General features: G+C 36.9%; 4 protein-coding genes across 7 annotated transcripts in view; 3 read left to right on the plus strand and 1 right to left on the minus strand.

Annotated features, from left to right (window-relative positions):
• Positions 1–22200, minus strand: part of LOC125678098 (40S ribosomal protein S19-like) — a 193108-nt gene that overhangs the window by 51869 nt on the left and 119039 nt on the right. The gene's annotated exons all lie outside the window — the stretch shown is intronic.
• Positions 2070–6763, plus strand: LOC125679765 (clumping factor B-like). The gene is made up of 3 exons (XM_048919232.2): positions 2070–3413; positions 3952–4038; positions 5103–6763. The coding sequence occupies exons 1-3, from the start codon at positions 2070–2072 to the stop codon at positions 6369–6371; spliced, it is 2700 nt and encodes an 899-aa protein (XP_048775189.2). The 3' UTR covers positions 6372–6763.
• LOC130051411 (uncharacterized) lies at positions 11285–14577 on the plus strand. The gene is made up of 4 exons (XM_056153325.1): positions 11285–11403; positions 12476–12527; positions 12771–12897; positions 13213–14577. The coding sequence occupies exons 1-4, from the start codon at positions 11285–11287 to the stop codon at positions 14520–14522; spliced, it is 1608 nt and encodes a 535-aa protein (XP_056009300.1). The 3' UTR covers positions 14523–14577.
• Positions 19728–21827, plus strand: LOC125678093 (uncharacterized). Of its 4 annotated transcripts, none has more exons than XM_048916222.2 (3): positions 19728–19846; positions 20037–20163; positions 20386–21827. In XM_048916222.2, exons 2-3 carry the CDS (start codon positions 20043–20045, stop codon positions 21687–21689), a joined length of 1425 nt encoding a protein of 474 aa, XP_048772179.2. In that variant the 5' UTR covers positions 19728–19846; positions 20037–20042; the 3' UTR covers positions 21690–21827. The 4 variants fall into 4 exon arrangements, with proteins under 4 accessions (XP_048772179.2, XP_056012223.1, XP_056012222.1 ...); XM_056156248.1 differs by having other exon boundaries at positions 19746–19860; XM_056156247.1 differs by lacking the exon at positions 19728–19846 and adding an exon at positions 19849–19935.

Consider the following 22200-nt stretch of genomic DNA (forward strand, 5'->3'; position numbering starts at 1 on the left):
TTTAAAACACTGTGCGAATTTTGAGTATATTTTTTTAAACAAGTCTCTGGGTCCATGCTTAATGTGTTTAGTGTTCTTGATTTGTTTAAAGGAACATTTATTTATATTGTTAGTGGCTTTGCTGGTTTATTTCATGCGTTTCTTGGGCTGTTTCCGTTTACCATCGTACAAATACGGAAACCATTACTAAATATCGAGGCAAGTCAAGGTCAGGCTATTTCACCTCTTCCTTTAGAGAACTCGCAGTTCAATAATATCTATATTTACCTACTTGAAAGCATTCATTTATATGCATACTTTAAAAAAAAAAAGAAGGCATTTTTCTGCAATGTTTGCGACCTTCACTTCATTTAACAAACCACAGAAATAAAATAATAGTCACAATTGTTTCCATTTACAAACTTAACCTTGGACAGCTGCCTCGATATTACATCTTTTTGGAAAGCACATGAAATATCAAAATCGTCAATCAGATGGAATGGAAAACGTCACATTTTTCTTTCTTTCCTCTGTTCACCCAGACCACATATAAATGTATAGGGGATTCTAAGGTTCCTCAGTGCTGCAGCTCTGGCCACTTTCAATTTTACTGTATATATATACACACAAAACACCTGCACGTGATTGGACATCAATGGTCATCAGAAACACGAAGTCATTAATGGTGTTTGTAATGGTGACCGACAGTATGTTTATGTCTTGTGCTTCCGACTGGTATAAATACTTTATGTTCCTAGACGCCGGCCATACAGACTAACATTAAGACAGTTATATGACCACCAGACTTTATATGTATGATACGGGCCTGATTTAGCTCATGCAGAATGTAAAAATTCATAGGAAACATGTTAATGTCACACCCAAGACATAGCAGGCAGGTAGCATCATTTACCAACGCGGGGGAGGATGGTGGTGAACGTTTATCTAAAATTGTTGAGAAGTAATATATAGAAAAGCTCGAAATCCTAAATTAGGGAGGGGAGTATTACAGTACATTGATTAAACCCCGGTGAATGTAATTAACGGTATTTGCATATAAAAATAAGGGGGAAAGTATATCGCCCAAAGTGGGTATAGAAGACGCCACTCACCCCCTAAATCCGACCCTGCTGCTACGTGTCTGTATATACAACCAGTTTCTCGTTATTTCTTATAATTTGATGCTAGAAATGAATCATTTTATAGTCTACTGCTTTTAGAATAGGTCCTCAGTACCCCTTGCTTGTTGTAAGAGGCGACTAAATGGGGAGGTCCTTCGAATGAGACCACAAAAACACAGCAGGTGTGGCACGATAGAGATCCCTCTCTGCTCAAAGGCCGTAAGTGCCGACCATAGACCTAAATTTTGCAGCCCTTCACCGGCAATGACGAAGTCTCCATATGAGTGAAAAAATCTCGAGAGTGACGTCAAACAATATAGAATCAATCAAACACATCCAGTATATTAGTTTGATTTTCTACCTTCAACATTTCTGTGACAGATACACATGTAGTAACAAAACGATAATGTTCTCCAACGCGTTCCAAATATTGCGGAATATGTTGTTCTTTAATCTTTCATAAGTACAAAAGTCGTACATTGATGATGTCGTATTTGAGGATGACCGGCATTTCTTTCTATGAATAATTTATCAGAAATGAAGTAAGCTTTGCTTTATATGGTGGGGCCAAATTACGTACATATTGTATAGAGTCCTTTACGACCTTCAGTGTTTTGTATTCATTTCCTTTAATGGTTTGCCAGTTCCTACATTAGAAATACATACTGTTTCTTTCATTTCAGTTTTAATCCATCATGTACTCCACAACTCTGTTCGTTTGTTTGTTACTAGCGTCCGCCTCCAGCATGACCATCTGGAAACCCAACATGCCAGACGATAAGTACAAATTAAAGGTATTTTCCTAATGCCTTATTCACATATTTGTTTAATGTTTCTACTTTCAAAATTCTCATTTTTATAAAAATGTTAATATTATTATTTTTTTCAAACAAATTTATTGACCCATAGATCAGATCAAACACAAAAGAACTTACCGAAGGTTCTGATTCTCTAAACAACGCACTAACAATGGACAGAATTAACGAAATCCCTGGAATGACAAAGACTTCCTCCACTACAAGCAAAGACGGTAGCTACACACGAACAGTGGTCCAGAAAACATATACACATACCGTAGATGGTGGGGAAAATTCTGTATATGGAACATTGAAGGAGAGCGGGAATTCTGGGAATCTGATAACCATGAATGCGGGTAAAGACATGGGCTTTAGGAATATGCAGTCGACACCAGGGTTTAGCTCACGGACTGTAACGTCCCGGTCGCTAGAATCAGCACCACAAGTATCAAGCTCCGGCAGACAAATTTTGCTTAAGAAAACGGAGTCTATCCCACCAAGGTCACTCAGTACTCGCCGAGTTGTCACCTCGAAAACCAGTCCAGAAATTACATCAAGGACCATTACAACTCGAACCTCTTCTCTAGAATCAATGCCTGCAATAACCTCAAATTCCCGAAGAGTTGTTACAAAAAGTAGTTCCTCAAAAACCATTCCATTATTCTCCTCTTCTAGTAAATTTGCAACCAAGACAACTTCTATGCAAAGTAATCCTGTAGTGACGTCATCAGGGAGGAAAACGATTCAGTCCTCTTCATCACAGATGCTTTCTTCCCGACCATTATCATCCGTTAACATGGGAATACGGGCAGCAACACAATCAATTTCACTGGACAGCAATCCTCAGATGACGTCATCGAGGACAAAAGCCATTCGGTCCTCTTCATCACAGAATTCAATTGCTTCCAGACCATTCTTAACTCGCAGTAACATCCCAGATGTTAACATTGGATCAATGACATCAAGGCAATCAATTTCACGAAGAAGCGAGCCCATGATGACGTCATCAGGAACAAAAACCGTTCGGTCTTCATCCTCCCAGAATTTATTTTCTTCATCATCCACATCTGGCAATAGCATGACAGCTGCTGAATTTGATACTGGATCAAGGACGTCGAGTCAATCACTTAGAGATAGATCAGCATCCCTCACAAACAGCCTCAATCCTTATGTAGAGACTTCAACGCCCTCTAGACAAACTCGGGAGTTTTCATCTTCAACAAAGACCGGCATGGAGATCCCGGCATCAAAAAAGATATCTACGGCAGAATTTTCGTCCTCCAGATTTTCATCTGCTACAAAACTACTTCCACGCCCAGGCGCGTCCGATTTCACAGTAATAAGAGTGCGAGAGCGACTCCCTGCAACAGTGGAAGAGACATCTAGAGGAACATCATTTAGAAAAACAAGATTCGACACGTATGACAGAAACACTGGGGCAAATGCCCTTACATCTTCCCGCACCAGGTCCTTATCATCTTCTCCTACATTTGTAACTTCTTCAATGTCCAACTCCGTTCGCTCTTCTCAATCAATGGTGAGACTTTCCCTTTAGATGTGTAGAACCCTCAATCAGGAGGACATGGTCCGGGTCTCAATATACGGATTTATCACTATAGAATATACACGGAGGGGCTGTTGTTTGTGTAGATCCTTCTTTATGCACTGTCTCAGAGGGACTGTTATTTGTGTAGATCCCTTTTCACGAAGGCCGGTATACGTTCATATTTATTCGGATACACACTGTTCGAGAAAAAGTGCTGGAGGGAAAATTAACACATAGTCTTTCGTTTGAGCATGGAATAATCCTACTGTTTGGTGAAGTGTAATTAACACAAATATCCCATCTACCCTCCCCTCAGTTGTTCGTCGTCATCAGAAGATGTGTCGTTCATTAGATGTGAATATAATTGTATTCCAACACCGTGTCTGTATTCACGCCTTTAACATGGGTCACATTGTTGTATGTTTTCATTTTATAGATTGTAGATTTTAAAATATATGTATAGTCAATTCTTTAAATAAGATACCATTGTTTTCCTACATCTTTTCAGTCTGAAGCCACAATCGCCTCCCCTGAATTGATGCCCGTGACAGCAGGGGGTTCAGTTCAAGCTTCTGCATCAGACAATATGGTACAGGTAAATCAGATATTTTCCCCTTCTTTATTTATGGGACATTCTAACCTTTGGTAGAGATGAACACTGAAAGAAATTTCAACACTGAATGGTTTGTAACATAATTCCTTTTTCAAGTTAAATCCCACTTATCTTGTACCTGCATGATCTTTTATCAATATTCAACATTCATTTTAGGATATAATATATTTGAAGTACAGTCATGACTTACTTTAGGTGACAAATTCCTTGCAGAAAACATAACAGGTGCACTAGTACATAGTGATAAATAAAAAGAAAACCCAGTTAATCAAGGTACATGCATATGTCACTTTTCCGTAACAAAGTGCGATTCTGGGTCCACCGTAGGCCTTTGTCACTCAATACTGTTGTCATATAAAAGTAGCAAAGTTACATTGTGCAAACCTTAAACAACTTAATTAATGCCAAATGCTTTTTACTACTTTCACTACTTTAAGACTGCTTGTCTTTTAATTTACTTGAACTAACTAATTTTGTTCATCCATCATCTGTGGTGTCAATCATGTCCATTGAAAAAGATATTTTTATTTTTATAAAAGATAGTTGTATTAACTAAACGATATACAATGCTTACAGGCATCTTTATCGCCGGATGTGAAAAATTACGTATCTTATTAAATAACTTTTTATATAAAAAGGTCCGTAAGGTCTAAATATTTTTCCTAACGGCGATTATTTGCAGATAATTAAGAAGTGACACAAGAGTATGAACGGCAACGCTTCACGCCGGCATCCTTTTCACGAAGCGCTAACGCGCGAAATTTAGTTCTTATGTTGAATTTACATTCTATTTTCATTTCTGTCGAAATTCTCAGTTGTTAAAATAGACGTACTATTCTACTAAGATTCATAAGCGAATTGTTAACAACTGCAGCCCGTTCGTGAGGAAATGGCTATCATTACAATTTGTTTAGTTCCTTGAAAAGTTGAGAAACATCTCATTGGTATAACAATTGTAAAGATATTAAAGGTAACACATTAGAAAAGTAATATTAGGTTTTAATGCGTAATTCATATTTTTCCTCGTATGATTTTCATTTATACAGAACATGGTCGCCGCGGACATAGCCACTGGAGGGGACGTTGTGGAGGGAGCCATGGAGATGGCTGGTAACGTTGTAGAAGGCGCACAAGAAGTGGCGGGAAATGTTGTGGAGACCATGCAGGAGAGAGCTGGTAACGTTGTAGAAGCCGTCAATAACGTGGGGGAAAACATCGCCGAGGCTGGAGCAAATATGGTAGAAAATGTCGTCGAGGGTGTGGAAAAGAGAGTAGAAATTGCTGGCGAGGTCGCTGAAAATGTTGTAGAAGGCGTAAAAGACGTCTTAGATGATGGAAGTTTACCAAATCCGCTCATGACTGGGGGAAGAGGGGATATAGACAATAGATTGGATATTGGAGAAACTGATGATAAGGATTTAGCGATAGAAGGGTCGCTTGGGGATAGAGACAGATATAGGAAAAGTGATGAAATGGGCGCCGCTGTCGGTCTGCGGAGAAATGGAGACTCTGGTGAGGATTCAAACGGCGACGGAGATAGTGACAGTGAGGAGAGAGACACTAATTCCGGCATTGACAGAGATGGTGATGGCGACAGTGACAGTGAAGAACGTGACTCCAATTCTGGCGAAGACTCTAATGGCGACGGAGATAGTGACAGCGAAGAACGTAGAAGAGGATCACTCGCCGGTCGTGATTCGTCAGGTGAAAGAGACAGCGAGAGTACGGAAAGAAGGGGCGGAAGACGCCGGGGTAGCAGACGCGGAAGATGGTGGAGAAGAGACGGAAGAGGTTCGGATTCCAGCGCGGACAGTGGAAGTAACAGCCAAGGTTCTGACTCCAGTGACGAAAGCAGGGACGGAGACAGGGACGACAGCGGGTCAGACTCCAGCAGCAGCGACTCCATGGAAGATGATTTCGATTACTTCGAAGATATGAATGATTTCTGGATGAACGGTGGATCTAGGAGGTCTTCTAGCAAACGAAAATCTCTGACCACCTCATCATCCAGTCTAACTAGATCCAACTCTCAGAGAATCGGTACTTCCAATCTTAATTTACAGTCATCTAGGTCTGGATCTAGTCGGGCTACCGCCAACCCTGGTTACCAGAGAGGAGACATGAGAAGGATTATTTCACAGATAAGAAACAATGGCGGAGCTGTTATCTCTCTCCCTGAGGCCAAGTCAAATACCATGGTTCATTTCTTTGTTAAATGGAGAAAGTCCAACCTTTCCAAGAAAGGACAGAAGATGTTTATAAGAACACCAGAAGCAACTGTTGCAATTCTAAGACATCCAAATCGTCGAATTTAATTAGCGTTGAATACTGACGCTAGCATATACATGCTGCAATGTCATTCATAGTCCATACACATATTTAAAGTACACCTAAAACAGAGAAGGGATACCTGTTAGGGAACCGACGTCCCGGGATTATCAAACACACTAGTAATATATGATTACATGCTCATAAAAATTTGTAATAAAATATGAAAAGCAATATGTATCGACATTAAGGAATCCGATCCATAAAAGCATTTATTTTCACAAAAAGTCAATATTTGTAGCACTAAATCTTTTGTGAAAACGAAAAGCCTGATTTTTAGTGAGATAAAGATGGCAGAAAGAGTAAATGATGCCACATTTATTTATACTGAATTAGATTTTTTTGTCAGAGTTATCTCCCCTTGTAGAAATGTATAAAAAATCAAATATTTTCATAATTTGTATGGTGACCTTTACTTTTCTTCACATATTTTGAAAGACCATGGTAATAGGAATCTTTTCACCATGAGCTTTCTTTGAAAAATATATTCTAATTGACTTTATATGTCAGAAATGTGTTTTTCCATAGGAATTAATGTTAATCTCCATAACAGATATTTCTTATATGTCTTGTCAATTTTGAAAAATCTTCTGGTAAATCACTGTGTATGTTAATTATCTTTCATTTGATACCAAGTTTTGTATCACATAACAATTAATTATTGGCGGAAAATGGGGGTTTTATGGATCGGATACCTTAAGTCTATTGATATTGTGTATCGAATAAAATTGTGATATTTTAAAGTCTTATTGTCTTTTGGTATATCGATGTTATATATATTCTCATTTGTGACATGCATTTCAAATGCATTCTGTGACAAGTTATACCTGACAGGTAACTGCAGTTTGATGAAGGAAACTGGTAAGGTATTGATAGATAGACTTTGTTTTATTGAGTATTCATACATATTCAAATAGCTGTAAAATTCAAGGAAAGTGCTTGACATTGCATCGTCTGCTGGATACAGTTGTACATGAAAAAACGAGCCGTATGTACCATCTATCCTTTTGTGTTTAGTAAACCAGAAGTGATAAAAGAATTAGACAGGCTACGTAAGGAATATGTTTTGGTTCCAGCTGACAATCCTACTTATACTCCAACTGCCCTTTCAAAAGATGAAATTCTTCGAAACCATGCTTCAGTTTTAGACACATTTAATATCCCTGTCAATGGGTCAATGAATAGGAGTTGCCGTACCTATACTGGATTCCTAAACTACATAAAAACCCTTACAAACAAATATACATTGCTGGATCCAGTAAGTGCTCTACCAAGTCCCTGTCTTTGCTCCTCACGACAAATATTAACAGCTGTGAAGGAGAACCTTCAAACTTACTGCCAGAAGTGGTGTAAATCAAATGTGGATTCTAAAACAAACGGAAATATTCATATCTTGTTCTGCGTATATTAACAGCTGTGAAGGAGAACCTTCAAACTTACTGCCAGAAGTGGTGTAAATCAAATGTGGATTCTAAAACAAACGGAAATATTCATATCTTGTTCTGCGTATAGTCAGTTTTTAAATTGAGCTACTGACAAACAAGTTGATGGTACAGGGGTTTCAACAGTCTTGATTGAAGTCAGCATTTAGCAAATTCTATGGTCGTTATAACGATCTAGTTCGTCAATACAACCTATCATTGGGTCAAATGCTGTCTGACATGTTTCATACCGATTGTTAGGCAGTTCTTGACACACTGATTTTGACTACGGATAACTCATTTTACCTGATCAAGATATATGGCTCACGGTGTGTGTGACCGGTCGACAGGGGATGCTTACTCCCCCTAGACACCTGATCCCACCTCTGGTGTGTCCAGGGGTCTGTGTTTGCCCAACTCTCTATTTTGTATTGCTTATAGGAGTTATGAGATTGATCACTGTTCGTTATCTTCACCTTTCATCTAGTGATCAGTCATCCAAAAAATAATTTTGTTAAACACCACTCTGATTCCCACAGAAGTACTCTGAAATTGAAATAAAAAATATGTATTCGATTCGATATATCCCAGGGAGCTCGAAATAAAACACACCAGAGAGTCGTCAACTTCTGCTTTATACTTAGATATTTTATTGAAAGTAGATATTAACGGCAAACTAACAACTCAACTTTATGACAAACTACTCCATCGTCAACTTCCCATATTTATGTAGCAATATTCCATTACCCCTTGCATATGGTGTTTATATCTCTCAACTGATTCGACACGCAAGAGCTTGTTCTGAGTATGGCCTGTTTTAAAATCGAGGCAGGCTACTGACAAAGAAGTTGATGGTGTAGGGGTCTCAACAGTCTCGTTTAAAGTCAGTATATGGTCGTTAAAACGATCTAGTTTCCCAGTACAATCTATCATTGGGTCAAATGCTGTCTGACGTGTTTCATACCGATTGTTAGGCAGTTCTTGACACACTGATTTTGACTACGGATAACTCATTTTACCTGATCAAGATATATGGCTCATGGTGAGTGTGACCGATCGACAGGGGATGCTTACTCCCCCTATACACCTGACCCCACCTCTGGTGTGTCTAGGGGTCCGTGTTTGCCCAACTCTCTATTTTGTATTGCTTATAGGAGTTATGAGATTGATCACTGTTCGTTATCTTCACCTTTTATGCAAGCTTCCTCGTGATTGTACACACCTGAACCTTTGATGGGGTCACATCTGAAGAGTCACAAGTATATCTTCTATGAAATTAATATACACGCCTCCTCATGTAGTTATAAATTTAAGTGTTTTCAAATCATAAATGCCTACACCCAACAGGTCTAAAATCAGGATTTAAAGTTTAAATATGATTATATAGGAAAATTCATGGTAACAAATTTTAAAAATTTATATGCAAAAATCTTCATATACTGCATATTGAATTTGTTTGCACAAAGAGAGTCATTGTGGGACTACAACAGACGTTTGAAGTTTACATGCCTATTGGGAAAATGGAACGGCTGTGGTGAGTTGGTTTGTTGTTTATTCAAAGTCCTGTCGAGAATTTTTCTCCATATTGAGATGTCACTTCATATGTGAAACGGAGCAGATCAGAAACCACTGACTCTTGAAGATGCAGTTGTAGGTTAAGTACCACAGATTTAGACCTATGCTTAGCGCTTACGTCCGTAGCAGTGAGGGTTCTTTAAAACGCGCCAACGTCTGCCGCGACACGGGACCTCCAATTTCAAGGTCATATCCAAAGACCTGTGATTCTCACTTCTGAATGCCGAGCGTTTGGCAAAGAAGCAATCATTACCGATGTTTACCTCTTATATATGACCCGTTCATGGCACGAGCGGGACTCAAATTCACAACCTCCCGGTTACGAAGCAAACGCTCTACAACTGAGCTACCGTGATCGATCGCCCTGGTTAGTGATGTGGTCCATGCACCTCTTGTTGAATAATTGGAACCGGAATTTGGGACTCTGATTACCCAACCTGCGTGTACATGTATATATATCGGAATTCTCAAGCTTTTAAACAGACGTACTATATTCATTTGTATTCATACGCGCATTGTTTACAAATGCATTGCGTTCATGAGGAAATGGCTATCATTACAATTTGTAAAGATTCAAAGGCAAAAACATTGGAAAAGTTAGTATATCATGATGATAACGATGATGATGGATTCTTTTTTACCTGCATCACACTGTGGTGTAATCTGAAGTTATAAGGCTTCTCATGCCCAGTGATTAGGGTATGTACAGCTTCTAACTTTAATGTACAGAACATATTTGATAAATTACTTTTAATTAAAATCTTTTGTGTATCGAATAAAGTCATAATTTTGTCATGTCATTCACCATCAAAACAAAAATAAAACTATCCAATGGTTTTATTTATTGGAAGAAAACATTTAACATTATATGGAGAACCATCCCGAAAGCTTCTACGATAAAAAATAAACTTATTAGACACTACCATAAAACTTCTAGATGATTTAAGGTCAATGTGATAGAAATGCCATCCATCTATCAGTAGTATATAATCACGAGTCGGAGTGAGGCAGTCTACATCAAAGATCTTGAAGGTTTTTTGTAAGAGAATAATGTAATTGGTCTGTAAAGTATGACTTGTGCTGAAGGCGAGTTATCTCATATATCCTGTTTTATGCAGTTCACATTGTACATACATTGACTAATCTCATGTTCACTGTAACCAATGGAAAACTGTCATTGTTCACAAAGAAATCTTAGTATTTTCAAATAATCCAAAAAGAAAAACATTGTTTTTATCATTGACATTGATACTGTCAAATAATTTAGATATTTTCCTGATTGAGGTCCTCTAGTAGTGTCCTTAAAAGTGTTCAAATATATATTTTTGTTTTGTTTTTTAGATTTCCCCCAAAATTTTGTTGATCAAAATATACTGTCTAATGTGTTTAAAAGGTTAGACAAAAAAATTAGGTTATACATTATTATAGAAAGTTTCTTATTTGTTGTGTAAACAAAGATTGCGGAATATTATTGTTTACAAAGTTTTGAAGATCTAAGTTTATGATATATATCACATTTCAAGTATTATTTAGGTAAAATGTGCAATTGAAATGTTAAATTTGTGTCTGTACAAAAGTAGGATTACAAACTTAACATTTCACTAGATATACATGACTCGAATCCTCTTTACATAACACAGATTTTAGGCTAAAACATTCCCTTAAGGTCCAAATTTTGGTTGTCAACTTTAAATGAGTTATATTTTTAATGTTTAACATAAAAAATGAAACCAAATAAAAAGATTGAAAATAAAAACAAACAACTCCCCAAAACAAACAAACAAAACAAAAACACGTGAACCAGTCCCTTTAAACATTTTTCACAGGATACTTATATAAATATCATTTCGATTTATAAAGGTTTGTATTAAAAGTTTTCTTTTTATGTTTAACATTTAAGAAATATGAAAGTGGAAAGAATACAGACATGTTTATACACATACCAACTCAGATTTGGAAGTGGAGGCACGTGTCCCAACTGCTCCCCTTTAGCAACACCCACGAGAACTTTCACACAAGCGTGGTACTGAAGCGTCGTCATAGCTGCACGAAGAAAATGACACTCTTCCCTTACAAAAACGATATCCGATTTATTGTATTTAATATTTCTTGGTGTTTCTTTTTTTTTTTTACCTATTTAGTTGGTATTTTAACATATTATGCTTGTATTTTTAGTGACTTTCATTCGGATTGAATTTATACATGAATATATTTTCGATGAACCCGCTTTATTCATATTTGCCTGTCCAATCCCAAAACACAAAAAACAGCAATGGCAAAGGAACAAATATGAAGGGAGTAATAACAACGATTGTACACGCCCTCTTATAAGCAAAAATCTATCGGAAGCGCAGGTTTGACCACGTATACGTCATTTGGTAAGTGCACAAGTTCCAAACAAATTATCAATCAACATAAATTTTGATAAATCAAATTTTCAGAACAAAAATAACAAACAATTTTGAGACCATTAAGGATGACGTATATATAAACAGTTAACCTAGGACAACAACAACGAAATTTAGAATTGTTTTGCTTTGTCAAAATAATTTTAAAAAAAATCGAAACTGTCATTTTCAAATCAGCAAAGGTACACTTTTTGTGATTTGTATTTCACACTATCTATTGTATGACTTCAATTCTTCCTACAATTATTCAAAAGTTCTTGACTAAGGGTTTTATTTCTTCAAGATGAGAAGAGCATCAAACACCCATATATACCATTTTGCCGTTCTTTATCTCATTTACTTTCACGGTCAATGTAGCGACCATGTACACGAAGTAAATGCAACATAAATTTGACTAGTCAAATATGGCATGACAAAGTGCAATGATATTTATCAAGGCTGACCGGTGTGGTCACTGCTCAGCTAGGGAAATGGCCCGTGACATCAGGAAAAGTGATGTGTGGTTTTTCGCCCTACACGCACGACAATTCTTACGATGCCGTAATTATGTTTCCTCCATCCCACGACGAATGCACGAAATAAACAAAAGCAAACTGGTTACGTCAACCTTGACCAGAATTGCTCTTCATACACACTCTGGAATTTTTTTGGGAAGTACTTACGGAAAAACTGGATAGTATAAATTAGCTGTGATCCGTCTGGAACCACATTAACTAAAGAGAAAGGTGGCAACACAGTCGTAAGTTGATAATCTATTTGAGAAACATTCCTGAACGGCAATAGTAAAATGAAATTGCAAAATGACAAGAATATAATAGTAATTGTTAGACAAATTAGACACTTTTAATAGTAATCGTTAAACTAATTAGGCATTTTTAATAGTAATCGTTAAACTAATTAGACACTTTTCGTAGTAATCATTAGACTAATTAGGCTCTTTTCATAGTAATTGTTATGCTAATTAGGTATTTTTCTTTTTCAGATAACAATGAAGATAATTCAGGTCAGCATCCTTCTTTTCTGTGCAACAAATGTTGCTGGTTTCGGTCTCCTTCGACTTTTTCGTGACATTTTAACTTCTCAATCAGGATCCCGTCCACAAGAGAGAGGTAAGCATAAATTATTATTTGACAATTCCATTCATTTATAATTATAATTGTACCACAATTCCATATATTTATAATCAATATATGTGTATCTCAATACCATACATTTATAATTGTTTTACATGTACCACAATACCATACATTTATTTACAGTATACATGAACCTCCATACCATACATTCATAATAATTTTACGTGTACATCAATGCCATACATTTATTCTATATATGCACTCTAATTCTTAAGCTGTGTACTTAAGCTCTATCCGAATAACCATTTCTATACTGCCGTATATTCATACTTCTATAACTGACTGTAGGTGTGGCTACTATAACTGACAGTAATCCAAACTACATTGATTCCTGGGACTGGGAGGAAGATAGTGACTCGGCCAGTTCTGAAGAGGGAGGGCTCCACATGTTCTTTCGATTTTTGTATGATGGAGAAGAAGATAAAAATTCAAAGAATACAGAGACGACTACACAGCAAAACCCACAGACGTCATCTCCAAATGATATTGACAAAGAAATTAATTCTACAACTACTGAAACACCATCCGTAACCACAACAGTGGCATCAGAAGAAAATGACAACATGACGAATATTGAAACGACCACTGCAAGCAATACAGATGATAATTCTACGAGAACCGAAACACCATCAACAACTACAATGGAGATTAGCACGAATTCAGACACCACCACGGTCTATGACAAGACGACGACAGAAACAGCCAAGACAACGACAACAGAAAGAACGACATACCCCGATACCACATTAACGTATGCGCAGACGACAATGTCAACGACAACTACACGTGACGATGTCAAAACAGAAGTGACTAGTTCAACAACTGTGTCCCCGACAACCACGGCATATTACATTACAACAGAAAATACCTTCATTGAAGGAGATTTGTCCATTGACGACAAGGTTAACAAAACCGATTTAAATTCAACAGACGACTTTCAGAAAATAATTGATGAATACAGCGATTACATAGATCAAGGTCCAACGAGAGGAGATTTGCCGTCCACCAGAACATCGTCACAAAATATACAGACAACAACTTCATTTCCTGCTGGTAGTGGAATTATAGACGCGTCCTTATCCAATACAGAAGAGGACAAAAGAAAAGACACAAATGGTGTAGCTCAAATCAACCAAAGCTCCACGAAAACTACTGCAAATCGTATGGATGTAACCGCTGGAAGGATTGGTAACATTCTCTCGGATGTCGTTGTGCAATCTTTAAACAGCAAACAAACGATTGCACAAGCTGGGGGGAAAATGGTCCATCAGAAATCCACGTCTGGAGTACAAAGTGACGTTATAGACATTAGACTTGGAAATGACGTCACTACCACAGCTAGTCCACCCAAAACCACCGTATTTTTTACGCCACCTGATTCTCAGAAAAACGCCATTGCAGACTCACAGCAGAACATTTTTACGGAAAGAGTGGCAAAAATTGGAAACGATTTCATCGTTCTTCCAGATTTTGACAATGGTGCAGTTCTTTTAGAACCGATTGTCCCTGCAGGAAGCATGAAAACGGACACAATATCAGACTTTGACTATGTACCTTCTAAAACATTATCCTACAAAACAATTCCTAATAGCATATAATAGAACTGAATTACAAACAAATGTATGCATAATGTTTGATATTCATCACATCCAATGAAATCCTGTTTATCAATTTATTTATTTACTTATATTATTTTGTATTTGTATTTTTTCGTAATTAAATATTGACTACTTTCACGTATCGTTTGTACTATAAAAACTGTATACTGTTGGGGTAAAAAAGCATAGAAAGTACGCTATATGGTTTGTCAACAGATACGTTGTTAACATAGGGAGGTTTCTTTCAGAACACGATGATCATAGTGGCTTGTTTGTTCTGTTGTCGTCATTTTGTTATTTCGAGCCAAGAGGACGACTGAAGGGAAAGAAAGTTGCATTTTGGAACTTTTTTGGCCAAAACATAACGGGAAAAATCCAATAGAAAGAAACCTGAGGAGAAAAGAGGATAAAAATAACCCGCGCAATAGCGACCTAAATCTGTCTTCTTTTCGCCCCGCTAATTTTCAACTTTTTGTCATCTTTTCATCTCGCTAATTTACAACTTCTTACAATGTCCTCTTTTCCCATGATAATTTGCACAAACAAAATCAATAGAGCTATTCTTTCTGGGTACCATGGCGCTAAGTAGGTCCATATTCAACATGGCGATAGTAAATGATAGGGATATAATTAGAGTGTTTCGCGCCTAAAATAGGAACTGATCCATCAAGATAAAGCCAAAGGCGCCTTCGCATTTTATACCTATTCTTGATAAACACCTTTTCCAGAGACCAGAACATTATTTAACCTTGCTATGGTAAATGACAGTGGTTTGATAGCATGATAGGATACTAAACTAGGGTTTGGGCTAATGATGGCGGTATAACACTTGGATCACCTGATGGGATCTGATGCTAAAAGGACAATATATTGACCGTTTCCTGGCTGCCGAGATTGCCATTAGACCTCAACTATGTTATGTATATATTGGTAGGGAGAAGTACAAAAAAAAAAAAATAAAGAAGTTGCAAGTTAGTGGGGGAAAAAAGAGGACATTTTAGAGATTTTCAATTAACGATGCGAAAAGACGCTGAGGGTAGCTAAGCGCTTTTTTGTCGCTACATTTGTACTTTCGCTTTAGGCGTTTCTGGATAACCGCCACCCCTCGGCCGATTTGTCGTCCAGACAGTATTCAATTCGACTCAATTGTTTATTGATATCAACAAACAATTTGGTATACATCAAGTCAACATAAAAATGGACTACAAATTACATAACTAACAAGATAAACATCCAATTATAATATGAATTAATTTCAAAATTTAAATGATTGGACGTCAAGGACGATTAGACATATAAATCAAAGAATTCCAGAGACAAATGGCGAGAGTTTGACTCCATTTTCCAATATTTTTAGAGACATTTATCTACAGTGCAAAGAAGTACAAATTACCACCGAACAGCAGGAAACTAAGTTCTAGCATACCGGGTATTTATTTCCGGACGGGTGTAAATTCAAAATGCGAGGTGATGAAGAACTACATATAAACATGACGTGAAGTTTATGACAACGTGGAAGGAAGCAAACGAGGAAATAAAGAAAAACATGGCATGAAAACGAAGTAACTCAAAATTAGGATTTCATCATTATTATATACTTTCAATTTCATCTCTTCTTTTTTCTTTAAAAGTTTGCGGGCATATATCACACGATATATGCCCGGAAACATTCCGGCCCGCAAACATTACGTCACAATCAAATTTCTACGCCGTTAATTTTCAAATTTTTCGTGTTTTTCATCTTTTACTCAGTTAAACCGATAAAGTTATTGTTAAAAATAAAATTATTGTTAGTTTCTAAATGAAATTGAAAGTATATAATAAAAAGGTTATAGACTTTGTATGGCAAATATGACGACCTCGTTTTTTGTCGCGAACGGACCTCGCAAGCTCGGTCCGTCTACGCGCCAAAAAACTCGGTCGTCATATTTTCCCATACAAAGTCTATAATCTATAATTATAAAGATCTATGAACGATAGTATTGTTTCGTCGTCTACCTTCTGGTCAATTTTTAAAAGTTATCATTTTTAAATGATTTATTATGTCAATATAGATATTTAAATGAATTTTCATAAAAGTTGAAAGTTTGCAGGCATTCTAAATTGTCATTCAGCAAATTCTTACCAAAACTTTTCTTGTTTCACGAGGGGTGGGGCATGTTTACAGACCAAAACACAGCGAAAATGTTCAGTCTGTGATCAATTGTAAATAAGGTTAAAGTGTAAAAAGTGAAGATTAACCATTACAATTTAAAAAAAAAATACAATTGGCAAAATCACAAATCTGTTAAAAATATACGAGTTGAAAATGTAGGCGGGAATCCAGAGTTAGCCTGCGTAGTTCTTTAGTCATTTCATCGGTCTCCGGGTGGAGAAAACCGTTGATAAACATGTAAAAAAAAATCCCATTACCTCGAACTCCAACAATGAGAAAAGAATTTTAAAATCAAAATTAGGACAGACAGGAAAGTCAATGACGAATGTAAGTGGCGAAGGGATAGACAAGAGAAGTGGAAGTCCTGTTCCTCAGCTCATGCAGCAGTAGCAACCATGCATTCTTCTACAACAGTGGCCATGTGTGTACAGATCGGCAGTGTACCAGGTGTCATAAGAGGGGACACTGAAGAAAATATTGTACGAAGAGAAATGGAAGAGACGATAAATAATTTAGAATTTGCACGTTTTGATATAAATTGGTCAAACGAGATGTCAGAAAAATATGCAGTACTGTAGGTCAATGGCGTTCGATTTATGCAAGCAGGTTTGTGTCATATGGCATTTAATTTAGGCCTCCTTCTGTTGGAGAGCCCGATTTAAGTCCGGTTCATTTCAATACACGTCATGCACATGCGCAAAGGTATTCACAATAGAACGAATTTGTACGAGTCTCGAGTTGTAGCGCATGTAAACAAAAATGGCGGTACCGGGAATTGTAGTGATTTCTAATGCTAAAGCCTAAAAGGGTAGATAATTCAATTACTTTACAGCTATTCCTGTAAAACCTCTTTTTCTCAACAACGGACTGTAATGAATAAGAAATGCCTACACTGTTTACAGCCATTACAGCCATTACATGTGGGTTGGATACAGGTATGATTAGGTAACTTCAATGTGTCATATTTGTGACGTTTTAGGGTTACTCAATACTTAAATTCATCCTCGGGTTAACCCGAGTTAACTCGGGTTTGCCTATCAAAGTAGATCTTAAGCTGATTTGCTCCCAAAGAGATTAAAAGTAACAGATCCGCTTTGAGCAATGCTAGTTTTGTAACAACAGAAAATAGAATACTGGTGAAGGAAAGGATGTGTGCATGAGATAAATGCAAACCCTTAAGTAGCTAATCTATTAACGGTAGAAATTGATACACTAAAAGAAAGGTTGGAGGGTAGATGTAAGGTTTGTTAATCTACACTGATTGACACACAGTATAAATGTAAGTATTAAGACGCCAGTACTTCACGTGAATTGTTTCTATAAACTTAAGTATGAAGACGGCAGAACTTCACGTGAATTGTTTCTATAAACACCAGTACTTAACTTGAATTGATTCTATAAACGTAAGTATGAAGACGGCAGAACTTCACGTGAATTGTTTCTATAAACACCAGTACTTAACTTGAATTGATTCTATAAACGTAAGTATGAAGACTGCAGAACTTTACGTGAATTGTTTCTATAAACGTAAGTATTAAGACGCCAGTACTTCACGTGAATTGTTTCTATAAACGTAAGTATTAAGACGCCAGTACTTCACGTGAATTGTTTCTTGAGGGTGATTGCATTTTTAATCGATCTGAAAACTGCTTATCATCATATCACAAGAAAACAACCTGACGCAAGCGTCAAAGATCAGGCCGCTGAAGATGAAATCATTCTAATCGGACCACATTGACGATCAATCTCCTCCTGATGAAGAGTTAATTGTGAAGTCCTACTTTAATTAAGATACATCCATTGTTGTAGTTAGATAATTAGTCAGTAGAACAATTTTACACAGAAGGATAGCGGTTTTATAAGGCATAAAAATATAAATACATGTATAACGTTATGTGTATGGAATTTTCACTTGTTTAAAATCAACTCCGCTTATCAACTTCATGACCACTAGAATATATTGCTAGTTGTAGTTGATACTAGATCCCGCAAAATAATCTTGAATCCACATAACATTGCACATTCATTTTGTATTCTATGAATGAATAAATATGAAGTAATTAATGAAATGAATTAAATCGGAATCTTGACAATTCTAACATTTATTACATTTTTATATGTTCGCCGTTAGATATGGCGTATTATGTTATGGCGCTATTCGTGTATCTGTCCATCTGTCTGTCTGGTTGTCCGAGGTTATGTTTTCCGGATTTTTTTCTATCCGTGTGTCAGTCCAACGTCGTGTTTTCCGGACCTTTTGTCCGCAACGGATGCATGTACAGTGTTGAAATTTGGTCACTTTTTCTTCTGGATTAGTGCACCTTGACCTACATGTCCTTTAGGGCTAAACGTATGTCAAACATTTTTTCCCCAGATTTTTATTCTCGTTATGGATCAGGTATTTCCCTGAAATTTTGTCACAACCTCCCTCTCAGAGAAATACATAATCATTTTATATTTCAACTTCATTGGTGCACTGCGACCTACTTTAAGACTAAAAATAGGTCAAAAAGTTTCCTGAACTTTTTCTCATCATGGATACAGATATTGGAACCTCATTCTCATAGAAATACATGATAAGCTCATATATCAGATGGATTGATACACCGTGACCTACTTTACGACTTTTCTCTTCCAAATGTGTGTGATATCAATTCAGAGTGCATAATGTGTTTACAAGTTGAATATCACAGTCCGACGGGCGTATATTGTACCGTTTGCGGTACTCTTGTTTTATGTTAATGCATCTCGAAGCCTAATATTAAGAATAAGTTCATTCCCGAATTAAGCACAATTAATTTTGGAAATACTTTTGTAAAGATACATTCACATCAATCTCGCAGAAATGACAACATTAATCCACAGAAATGCAAGGCTGACCGATATACACCGGTCACTGCTCAGTTAGGGAAATGGCCCGTGACATCATGAAAAGTGATGTGTGGTTTTGTTTCGCCCTACACACGCGGCAATTCTTACGATGCCGTAATCATGTTTCCTCCATCCCACGACGAATGCACGAAATAAACAAAAACAAACTAGTTACGTCAACCTTGACGAGATTTACTCCTCATAGACACTCTGGAATTTGTTGGGAAGTACTTACAGCAAAACTGGATAGTATAAATTAGCTGTGATCCGTTTGGAACCACATTAACTAAAGAGAAAGGTGGCAACACAGTCGTAAATTGAACTATTTGAGAAACATTACTGCACGGCAAAAGTGAAATGAAATTGCAAAATGACAAGAAAATCATAGTAATCGTTAGTCTAATTAGACACTTTTCATAGTAATCATTTGACTAATTAGGCACTTTTCATAGTAATTCTTATGCTAATTAGGTATTTTTCTTTTTCAGATAATAATGAAGATAATTCAGGTTAGCATGCTTCTTTTCTGTGCAACAAATGCTGCTGGTTTCGGTCTCCGACGACTTTTTCGTGACATTTTAACTTCTCAATCAGGATCCCGTCCACAAGAGAGAGGTAAATATATATGTTATTTCATAATTCCATATATTTATAATTATTTTACGTGTACCTCAATTCCATACATTTTAAATTATTTTACGTGTACAGTACCACAATACGATACATTTATATCATATATGTACCTGTACTCTAATTCCTAAGCACTTTTCTTAAGCTCTATCCAAATGACCATTTCTATACTGCCGTATATTCATACTTCTATTTAACTGACTGTAGGTGTGGCTACTATAAATGACAGTAATCCAAGCTACATTGATTCGTGGGACTGGGAGGAAGATAGTGACTCGGCCAGTTCTGAAGAGGGAGGGCTCCACATGTTCTTTCGATTTTTGTATGATGGAGAAGAAGATAAAAATTCAATAAATACAGAGACGACTACACAGCAAAACCCACAGACGTCATCTCCAAATGATATTGACAAAGAAATTAATTCTACAACTACTGAAACACCATCCGTAACCACAACAGAAGAAAATGACGACAACATGACGAATATTGAAACGACCACTGCAAGCAATACAGATGATAATTCTACGAGAACCGAAACACCATCAACAACTACAATGGAGGTTAGCACGGATTCAGACACCACCACGGTCTATGACAAGACGACGACAGAAACAGCCAAGACAACGACAACAGAAAGAACGACATACCCCGACACCACATTAACGTATGCGCAGACGACAATGTCAACGACAACTACACGTGACGATGTCAAAACAGAAGTGACTAGTTCAACAACTGTGTCCCCGACAACCACGGCATATTACATTACAACAGAAAATACCTTCATTGAAGGAGATTTGTCCATTGACGACAAGGTTAACAAAACCGATTTGAATTCAACAGACGACTTTCAGAAAATAATTGATGAATACAGCGATTACATAGATCAAGGTCCAACGAGAGGCGATTTGCCGTCCACCAGAACATCGTCACAAAATATACAGACAACAACTTCATTTCCTGTTGGTAGTGGAATTATAGACGCGTCCTTATCCAATACAGAAGAGGACAAAAGAAAAGACACAAATGGTGTAGCTCAAATCAACCAAAGCTCCACGAAAACTACTGCAAATCGTATGGATGTAACCGCTGGAAGGATTGGTAACATTCTCTCGGATGTCGTTGTGCAATTTTTAAACAGCAAACAAACGATTGCAGAAGCTGGGGGGGAAATGGTCCATCAGAAATCCACGTCTGGAGTACACACTGACGTTATAGACATTAGACTTGGAAATGACGTCACTACCACAACTAGTCCACCCAAAACCACCGTATTTTTTACGCCATCTGATTCTCAGAAAAACGCCATTGCAGACTCACAGCAGATATTTTTTACCGAAAGAGTGGCAAAAATTGGAAAGGATTTCATTGTTCTCCCAGATTTTGACAATGGTGCAGTTCTTTTAGAACCAATTGTCCCTGCAGGAAGCATGAAAACGGACACAATATCAGACTTTGACTATGTACCTTCTAAAACATTATCCTACAAAACAATTCCTAATAGCATATAATAGAACTAAATTACAAACAAATGTATGCATAATGTTTGATATTCCTCACATCCAATGAAATCCTGTTTATCAATTTATTTATTTATTTATATTATTTTGTATTTGCATTTTTTCGTAATTAAATATTGACTACTTTCACGTATCGTTTGTACTATAAACACTGTATACTGTTGGGGTAAAAAGGCACAGAAAGTACGCTATATGGTTTGTCAACAGATATGTTGTTAACATAGGGAGGGTTGTTTCAGAACACGATGATCATAGTGGCTTGTTTGTTCTGTTGTCGTCATTTTGTTATTTCAAGCCAAGAGGACGACTGAAGGAAAAGAAAATTGCATTTTGTAACTTTTTTGGCCACAAAATAACGGGAAAAATCCAATAGAAAAAAACCTGAGGAGAAAAGAGGATAAAAATAACCCGCACAATAGCGACCTAAGTCGGTCGTCTTTTCGCCCCGCTAATTCTCAAACTTTTTGTCATCTTTCCGTCTCGCTAATTTACAATCTCTTTA

The sequence above is a fragment of the Ostrea edulis genome, chromosome 2, assembly GCF_947568905.1.
Source record: "Ostrea edulis chromosome 2, xbOstEdul1.1, whole genome shotgun sequence".
Taxonomy (NCBI): domain Eukaryota; kingdom Metazoa; phylum Mollusca; class Bivalvia; order Ostreida; family Ostreidae; genus Ostrea; species Ostrea edulis.

What these genes read in the sequence shown, in the direction of transcription:
- LOC125679765 (XM_048919232.2), top strand. Translation starts at nt 2,070, where the DNA reads ATGGACAGAATTAACGAAATCCCTGGAATGACAAAGACTTCCTCCACT. An exon ending in CTTCTTCAATGTCCAACTCC is followed by an intron (nt 3,414 to 3,951) that starts GTTCGCTCTTCT and finishes ACATCTTTTCAG; the next exon opens with TCTGAAGCCACAATCGCCTC. An exon ending in CATCAGACAATATGGTACAG is followed by an intron (nt 4,039 to 5,102) that starts GTAAATCAGATA and finishes TCATTTATACAG; the next exon opens with AACATGGTCGCCGCGGACAT.
- LOC130051411 (XM_056153325.1), top strand. Translation starts at nt 11,285, where the DNA reads ATGAAAGTGGAAAGAATACAGACATGTTTATACACATACCAACTCAGA. An exon ending in AGAACTTTCACACAAGCGTG is followed by an intron (nt 11,404 to 12,475) that starts GTACTGAAGCGT and finishes AGTATAAATTAG; the next exon opens with CTGTGATCCGTCTGGAACCA. An exon ending in ATCCCGTCCACAAGAGAGAG is followed by an intron (nt 12,898 to 13,212) that starts GTAAGCATAAAT and finishes AACTGACTGTAG; the next exon opens with GTGTGGCTACTATAACTGAC.
- LOC125678093 (XM_048916221.2), top strand. Translation starts at nt 19,906, where the DNA reads ATGAAATTGCAAAATGACAAGAAAATCATAGTAATC. An exon ending in ACAAGAAAATCATAGTAATC is followed by an intron (nt 19,942 to 20,036) that starts GTTAGTCTAATT and finishes TTTCTTTTTCAG; the next exon opens with ATAATAATGAAGATAATTCA. An exon ending in ATCCCGTCCACAAGAGAGAG is followed by an intron (nt 20,164 to 20,385) that starts GTAAATATATAT and finishes AACTGACTGTAG; the next exon opens with GTGTGGCTACTATAAATGAC.